General features: G+C 37.3%; 1 protein-coding gene across 1 annotated transcript; it reads left to right on the top strand.

Moving 5' to 3' along the window:
- Window positions 1-414: 414 nt before the first annotated feature.
- LOC117109385 (patched domain-containing protein 3-like) lies at window positions 415-9,492 on the top strand. Its single transcript, XM_033251700.1, has 3 exons — window positions 415-678; window positions 5,289-6,310; window positions 7,025-9,492. The coding sequence occupies exons 2-3, from the start codon at window positions 5,305-5,307 to the stop codon at window positions 8,842-8,844; spliced, it is 2,826 nt and encodes a 941-aa protein (XP_033107591.1). The 5' UTR covers window positions 415-678; window positions 5,289-5,304; the 3' UTR covers window positions 8,845-9,492.
- The last annotated feature ends 145 nt before the right edge of the window (window positions 9,493-9,637 follow it).

Below are 9,637 nucleotides of genomic sequence, written 5' to 3'. Positions count from 1 at the left end.
TATAAATCATTAAAGAAAGGTAAATACAGTGTTCGAATAAAGGACTTAATAAAAACATCGTGTAGCATAGCTCTCAACGAATGTAGTCCTGTAAATAAATGTTATATATATGTATGTATATGTATATATTTGTATATAAAATAGCCCTATTGGAATACCATTTTCATGTTTTCATGCTAATTACACAACATAAGGAAAGACAAAAACTTGCCATGGGCCGTTTCTAGTTCAGCTCGTAGATGAAAGTTTAGTGAGTTAATTTTATGCCAGTTTCTAATTATTCAAGCCACGTTTTTAATTCAATTGCATTGTTTTGATTGTATTTCTATGCTTCTCCTTATTGGAGATTATTTTGAATAAAGGAGTGCATGAAAAATAGACCATTGTTAACAACTCAAGGTCAAGAATTAAACATCATTATGTGCATGGTGTAGGCCTATTATCGCTCGGTGGCAACGTTTACTAATTGATCTTAGGGCATCCATTAAGGTAGTGTGTGTTTGCTTCTCGTTATGTCGTATTTACATAGAGTTCAATAAAACTTTTTGATGGAGCGAGCCGTTTCAGACACTGAACATTGGTAAAATTCAACTTGTGCTGTATTAGTGTCGTAACATCGCAAATACAATACCTTGGGCTGAAAATTCACAGGGAATGTAATTCAGATTCTGTGTTCAAGTAAGTACTGTAATAAGGATATTCGTTAATTTTTATTTCTGGATTGGTCAGTAAGGAAACAAACAATTTGCAACGACAAACAGCATAGGTCCACAGGAACATTACATAAAACATTAATATTATTTAATGTTACAACATAATAAGCAATTAGTAGAGCTGCACACGAACTTACAAAAGATACGAAAAAATAGTGCATTGTTGGGGATAGGCAAATAACACTGGGGGTTGCAGTGATGATGTCACCATTGAATTGAAAATAATTGTCTACAAGCTAACAAAGCCTTATTAGCTTTGAAGAGGGTAATTCAGGGACGTTTTGGAACTAAACTTATGGAATCAATTTTTTTATGTTAAAATATTACCGATTTTACTCTATGGCAGTGAAATGTGGGGTTTAGATGATATTTCATCTATTGATAAGATACAAATAAAATTCTGTAATTACATATTAGGAGTTGGCAACTCAGCACCCAATATTGGTGTTAGAGGAGAATGCGGGAGATACCCCATACATGTTGCATGTTTTGTTAACGTTATTGGGTATTGGTTAAGGCTGATTTATATGGACAGTGAAAAATTTATTAGGCAATGCTATGATTTTCAATACCGAAAAACACAAAGAAACGAGCCTTGCTGGGCCTCTATAGATGTAAAAAATCTATTATGTTCCATTGGGATTAAAAACTGTTTAGTGCGGGAAGTTTAACCTAATTAAAAAAAAATGAATATCCACTATGTAATATTAACTAGATTTATTTGAAGTTTGAATAATTTGATACAGTAATTTTAATTATTTTTTGGATCCCAATTGTTAAATATTTCTTTTCTTGTCCCTATTGCGTTACTTACCATGCACACAAAGCGCGGATTATTAACTCGTCTTTACATGTAACCATAAGGTATAAAAAAAACCTCCATGATGTAATAATGCATCAAGTTCCGTGGTTACCACTTATGTGTGCTAAACATTTGACATACATAATACTAAAATAGTTAGTCCTAGAAAGTATCAATTGGTGATAACTGTACTGTGACCAGTCAGCATGGTTATTGTTGCTTTAAAGTTGATAAAAACCCAGAAACCCACTAGCGTAATTCAATAAATAATAATCCGACAAAACATTTTTTTTGTAATCTACGTTAGTCATCCATGATCCAACCAGGATATGTGTCTACCCACAGTATTAGGAGGCAGACGACAAAAGATCTTTTAGGCACACCGTAAAGACGCTTCTGTGACGTATTATTCGACAATGACTACATTGAAAAGAAAAAACGTGAACTGTTCCCTGAGTTAATTGTGTTCGCCACCGCCCTTGATAATGATCAATAATAGAGATCATTACAGATACCGACCCAAACTCTTTGTTTTGTCAAGTCAAAAAACCCACAATTTCTGAGAGACCAATTCGCACAGACGTCACTGGCAGGAATATCATTGTCACTGATCCACCTTCATTGTGGCCATTGTTGTAAAAAGATCTAGCACGCCTTGAATTCAAAGTTGAAATTAATAGATACTCATTAATATCATCTGCCATTCACTCATGTAACTCCGACTTCAACACTGAACTATACACTGAATAGACCTATCTATATCATATGTTTAAATTATCTTATATTCTTATGTGTATGATATCTATTTAAAAAACTATATCTTGGGTATCTTTGGTGTATTTTCATAATCAGATTAACCCAAATATGTAACAAGGAAAAGAAATATCATGGCATTGTTATGACAATAAAGGATATCTGTATGGAATTGTCCTTGAAATTGTAAAGCTCTAATGTGCAGATGTCCAAAAAACACGTTGTATTCTCCTTGTATGATGATAGTTCAACAAGATTTTCAATAGGTATCTCACAAAATCACAGTCAATTTTGCCTACATAACATGCTATTTTTCGCGAATCCTTGGTTTATGCTAAAATCCCTAACAAATGTGCTCTTAGTCTCCAGTACGCTGAAGTATGTAAGTTAAAAACCATTAAACAATCGGGGTAAGGCAAGCTACGAATAGAATGAATAAGTTTTTTAACGTTAATGAACTTTCCCAAGCAAGTTTCCCTCTCTACGATGTAGGTACATTATTGCAATAATCAAGTGTAGTTGTAATTGCCTTACAAACGAAGAAAACCACTCCTGTTAAAAAAAAAAAACTTAAAAGAAAATATATCATGCCTAACTTTCGACTTGCTCTCTTAGCAACGTCCGACACATGGGCAAGTTTAGAATCGAAAGTGATACCAAGATCCTTCTTATTTTCGACAGCATTTAACAAGTCCTCGCATAATATAAATACTTATTATTTTTCTTTCCAAAATGCATTACTTTGCACTTGCCCTCATTGAATGGCAACCGCCACTTTTGTTCCGATCACATCCTCTATCAATGTCAAGTTGTAAATTATAAGCATCAGTCAGTATTGACTATCCTATGAAATTTGGTGTCATCTGCAAACATAAAAGCAGAGGAATGAATAATAGAAGGCAAATCATTTATAAACATAATAAAAAGGAGATCTCCAACAACGCTACAATTTACTGGACAAAACTGATAGAATAAAAAATCGAACGTTTTTGATGTGTAATTGATTGATTTTTTAATGACAAGTTATGGGTTATATCTTCTGTGTAATGGTCCGAGTTACTTAATTAAATTAAATTACTTTAATTAAAATATAAAACATAAAAAAATACGATTGAAATTATTACAGTTAAATAATGTTGTTAAAGCTATTTATAATGTAATGTAACCATATTTGATTTACTGTTTTTCATTTGTTTGATTGTTGGGGTAATGCTGGATTCATCAGCCTCTGATTCGAAAACGTTTCGTTATATTATTGATTTACCTATTAGAAATGAAGCTGGGATGCTCACACACAAGGAAAAAAATGCATATATCAGAAAAATATGATGTGAAGTATTTCATAATTCATGATCGAGTGTACGTATGATTTGACATAAGGTGACATGTACTTCATGATACCATAGTGTAAACGTCCGTTCATAAGAAATTCTTTTGGAAGCATGACCACAAGGGGCGTAATTTTATTTAAACCGAAATTTAACAAAAATTGTAAATAATACCTAATGTGACGTATATAATTCATGATGGAGTATGTCCATAAAAGTTAGTACAGATTAAACGTCGGTACTTTATGGGCAGATTTTATGTTAAAAAACAAAACAAATCAAAACAAAAAAGAAAAAAACAAAAACAAAAACAAAAATGTAATTGCAAATAGATGATATTCATAACTTGTATCATGATTGAGTGAGCGAATTCTGTTTAAAGATTTGTGCATTGTGAAACTGTCAAAGGGGTCGAAAAAATGAAAAATGTAACTTTTGTAAATATGAGGATACACAATGAGTTTCATATTTATTCACTTAAGGGAATATAGATAAGTATAAAACTGAAAATTATTGAAAAAAGAGATAATGGAAAATAAAGGTTGGTTATCCCCACAAAAGAGAAAAAAAACGCTACCCTGGGGAATCCCACTACTACGAACATTTACCCAGTCTTAAAGATATCCGCTAACACTCACTATATGCATTCTACCAGAAAGAAACTCTTGGACCAAACATAAAAGCTCACCGGTCCGCGCGCTAAACTGAGGTTACCTCCATCCAGCGTTTAACGCTTCGTGTATGTACTTTTCTGACGAATCTTTCTGTTGACACTTAAAACATGCTTAAATCATGGAGGAAATATTCTCCATGCTTAAATACAGTAGACAATGGCGTAATTGGGTTTATAATTGCCATTAATTACTAAAAATAACAGAGAAAAATAAATTTAAATAAATAAAAAAATAAAATGTCTCAAAATTGAAAAAAAAAAATGATTACCAAGATGCGATTCTAACTCACAATCTTTGGTTCCTTAGAACACATCGTCAACCGACCGTGCCATCCATGCGTCTTTAGTGGCAATGGCAGTAATGTAAGTGCTTGCTGAAACCGATGTTTTGATTTGTAGGTTTATGAGGCACCCTGGGGTTCAACTTAAATAAAAAATGGCCATGAACCTTTGTTAGAAAGCACTTCTAGTTTATGTGTACACAATTTCCCGCACGTCCGTTTAAATCTGGCGACGCTGTACGCTTTTAAAGTTCTGGTAACAACAAAAAGAAAAGGTGAGAAGTGAGGTTCTGGGCTCCGCAAAAACAATAATTATATGCTGAAATACCGTAGCGTATCAAGTCAACAATGCCTATAAGTTATTCACGATTACGCCGGTCAATGGATCAAACACTTATGGAACTGTTCCCTGGTTCGGACCTACCACATTCGCAATGGTTCTTCAGATGTTCTTGACTGTCCCGTATATGGGACACTCAGTGTAAATAGGTTCTTTATTTCCAAGGGTTTTGTACATAATTCTAAAAACACTTTAACAAACCTAAAGTGGGTCGAAAGACCCTTTAGCGAACCAATTTTCCTTTTTTTTTCGAACCTTTAAATGTTCCATATACAGGAAAGCTGAAGAACCAATAAAGCACCATTTTTACCATTTTTTTCTACGAGTGTAGGTTAAAATATAACGGATGTGGTTTGTTACACTTATTAAAATAATAAACATGTCTTCTATTTTCACAGCTTACGTACTTGAATTATGAAGCGCCCTCGACTAGATTTCATTGAGCAAGGCCTCACCAAGTTATATGCAAAGTATGGACGTATTATCGCCCGCTGTCCATTGCCATTTCTTATTATCCCTGTACTTGTTGCAGCCGGGCTAGGATGCGGTTTAAAATACCTACAAAGTGTATCCAGTGTCGAGTACCTTTATACGCCACTAAACGGTCAGGGTAAAATAGATCGTGACATTGTTGAATCTTTCTTCACATCAGAAGATGTTGACGCTGCGTCCGTTGCGCGACTCTCTCGTACCATTTTGTACTCTTGGGCAATTGTTTCAACGAAGGATCCGGACGGCAATGCCCTCTCCACTGATATTTTTACAGAAATTCTTAAATTGGATGAACAATTGAAAAATATAACCATCGTAAGCAATGATACTGTGTACGGTTGGAATGATCTCTGTCTGGCTTATGATGGAGAGTGTCTCCCTCTGCTAGTGCTCAAGGCTTTTGGAGATGATGTGGACAATCTTGATAATTTGCAGATAACATACCCAGTGTACGCAGATGGCGCGGGAACCCAGTACTTCCTTGGAACTGATGTTGGCGGCGTCACTTACCAATCGGGCTCTGATGTTTTACTTGAGCGTGCGTTTGCGGTGAAGTTAAATTATTATCTTTCAATTGATAGGAGTGTTAGACAAGCAACGAATCTTTGGAGCAGTGCTTTTCTCAATTTTCTTCTGAACTACGAATCAGATTTAATTGATGTGCGCGTTTACACGACACGATCATTGGACACTGAATTGAAAAAAGTTATAGATCAAATTTTACCAATTTTCGCAGTAGGGGGCTCGCTTCTGATAGCCTATGCGATCTTGTCAAGTAACAAACGTGACTGGGTACAGAACAAACCATGGCTGTGTCTCAGTGGCGTGATATCCGCTTTACTTGCAATATTGTCGTCATTCGGCCTTCTTAGCTACTGTCAAGTTGAATTTACCGAGGTGGTAGCATGCCTACCAGTTCTTATTTTGAGTAAGTTAAATTAAGCTATAACAAAACCAATCAAATAGAAATTGATAAGGGTGTTGTTGATGACGTTGGTGATGTTAATACATGGTGATAATAATTTAATAACAACAAAGAGGCCTAATGATAAAAATTTTGATGTTGGTATTTTAATGGTGGCAGCGAAGACGTGGATAGCATCGGCGACGGTGAGGATCGTGTTTTCAGGCATAAGTAGCATTATTGTTTCGCATGACCATATCATGGAATTAAATAATCACTGCAACATTGTATAATTTTAGTATAAGATTATGGTCTTATTGGTAAAATTCTAATATCAACAAAAAGAGTGCCAGCAATCAGACAACTGTGTCAAACGCAGTGACCACAGCGTTGATTTCCACGACGGGGACGATGATGATATTGACTCAATTGTAATGGCAACAATCAAACGACCAACCGATGATGATGATGATGGTGATGATGATGATGAGGATGATGATGATGATGATGATGGGTAAAGCAGACCTCCTAAGGAATCCAAAAGTATGAGTACAACCGGAGTGCTAGAAATAAAAAAAGATAGGACAGATCCACCACATGGTGATGGGGGTGGTGATGGTGGTGGTAATTGTGACGGTAGTGGTGATGGGGTGAGGTGGGTTGTGATGATGGTGATTATGACAATGTATATAATGATGAATCATCACGATTATCAAATTTTGATTTGTTTGTGTCTAGGTATTGGTGTCGATGACATGTTTATTATGTTGGCTGCTTGGAGAAATACGAACATTCGCCACTCTGTCGAGGATAGGATGTCTAGAGCCTTTAGCGAAGCCGCGTTGTCCATCACCATAACGAGCATCACAGACGGACTTGCTTTCGCTGTAGGTGCCTTCTCCACATTCCCATCTGTCCAGATATTTTGCAAGTACGCCGCTGCCGCTGTAACCGCGGATTTTATCTATCAGATTACATTTTTCGCGGCAGCCATGGTGTTGTTCGGTCACCGTGAATCTGCCAATCGCCACTCTATGGCATGTTTCAAAGTCAAGCCCAACGACGAAGCACCGAGTGTTGCCTACAGAGTGATGTGCGCCGGTGGACCGTCCCAATCAGAATCAAAGAGTTCCAGTTTCGCCCCTAGTTCACTAATGCTATTTTTTAAAGGCACATTTGGACCGGTAGTTTTACATAACGTCTCAAAATTCATTATACTACTTTCTTATGGAGTATATCTGGGATTTGGTATCTGGGGTGTATTAAATGTAGATGAGGGTCTGTCCCTCTCAAGCTTAGCGGCTGACGACTCCTATGTAAACGATTTCTACGACTATGAATACAGATATTTGCGTGGGTTCGGTCCGAGTATAATGCTGGCCATTACCGAAACGCTCGACTATTCTGACATTTCCGTTCAAGAAGGCATTGAAAACCTTGTATCAGACTACGAAGCGCTCAACGTCATTCACTCTTCAACATTCACTGAATCATGGCTTCGTTTTTACCTGCAATATCTGGCAACTGCAAACATTACTTATAGTGGTAATGAGGAATTTGTCGCCATATTACGTCAACAGTTCTTACAGCTCGACGCGTATGCGCACTACGCGCAAGACATTGTCTTCGCCGACGAGAATGCTACGGACATAATTGCATCGCGGTTCATTTTAATATCAAAAGATATAAGCAACACGTACAGAGAGCAAGAATTGTTAGTTCAAACTCGTGATCTTTTGGACAGTTCACCATATGAAACATTGGTATATAATAGTCTTTATGTCTTCTTCGATCAGTATACTTCCATTTTACCGGCCACTTTGCAAAATCTAGGAATAGCTCTTGCGGCGATGTTGGTAGTTTCGCTTCTCCTCATTCCAAGTCTGAGCTGCAGTATTTGGGTTGTCGCCGCGATCGCGTCCATCGAGGTTGGCGTAATTGGTTACATGACCTTTTGGGGCGTGCGTCTGGATTCCATATCCATGATCGTCATTATTCTGTGCATCGGTTTTAGTGTCGATTTCTCCGCACATATTACCTACTCGTACACAATAGCACCTGGAAATACCAAGGAAAAGCGAATGAATAACGCGTTGTTTCTACTGGGTATGCCCATGCTACAAGGCGCCGTTTCGACAATCCTGGGCGTGCTTACGTTGGCTTTCTCTTCGTTCTACATTTTCCGTACATTGTTTAAGACGCTCTTCTTGGTGATTGTTTTTGGACTGTATCACGGTTTATTTGTCTTGCCGGTTCTGTTATCACTATTCGGTCCAACTTCTAAAAGTAGGCCTATTCGGAAGGGCATCAGTAAACGTAAGTCTGTGAGGGGTATGAGTTTTAATTCTTATGGCAGCAGACGCGCATTTCGAAAAATAAACTCCAAGAGGGACATTGAAAGGGCAAACCGACAATCCAATGGTAATAAAGTATATCCAGCACACGACGTCAAGAACGAAATGCCAGTTTATGAATTGTCTGAAGAAGAAATACACTCAGATAGTGAAGCAAATGACAAGAAGGATAAGAGTCCGGAAGTTGTGTCTAGTGAAATGTGAAGAGAGCCAAGAAATCACTAGCAAGCTTGCATTTTAGAGGCGAGGACGGGCGTTATTTACAAAATTTCTGTGTGAAAGTGCTTTCTCACCATATCCGAACTTTCGATTTGTTCGACCATGGGGGAATTAGTTTATCCCCCCATGGTTCGACGACGCGACGATAGACGGAATCACTCATGTGATGTCATTACGCTCTACGTCCTACACAGTAAAAACAGCGTGGAGCATTTAAACACAGAGCTCCACGCAATGTTGTCCCGTTTTTAGTGACGCGTTTAAAAGCTAAACGTGTTTAATGTGTTTAGGTATTTGACGTGTTTAGCATTAAATGTGCTTAGGTATTTGACATCATGATGTCAAATACCTAAACACGTCAAGATTGTGTGGAGCTTTGTGTTTAAATCCTCCACGCTGTGTTTACAGTGTACGGTCGCCGTGCAATCGAAAGCTCCATACTGATACCTCAGGAACGGAACCCAGGACATTGAGCAATCATCTTTAGTGGCGCAACGCCGGAGGAGCCCCCTCACCCCCACTGTGGCTTCATGAGATTGGAGTGGACGGTATATGTTTTATTGACTTAATTGAATATTGTGCTGTGTTAATCTATGTTGCAAGTGAAATAAAGTTGGTTTGGTTTGGATTTGATTTGGTTTGATAAATATCTGGAGTCTACAGTCAGTCTCGTAGCCTCTGGGCTTTCAGAATTTACAAAGGAACATCTCAAACCTCTTCATTCAGACCGCTGAGAATGAATCAGACAAGAATTTTTAATCAATAACGTTATAACATG

Source organism: Anneissia japonica, unplaced genomic scaffold (assembly GCF_011630105.1).
Source record: "Anneissia japonica isolate Jap-2015-1 unplaced genomic scaffold, ASM1163010v1 scaffold287719_len1884721_cov185, whole genome shotgun sequence".
NCBI classification, from domain to species: Eukaryota; Metazoa; Echinodermata; class Crinoidea; order Comatulida; family Comatulidae; genus Anneissia; species Anneissia japonica.
This window is presented reverse-complemented; position numbering and strand designations above follow the sequence as displayed.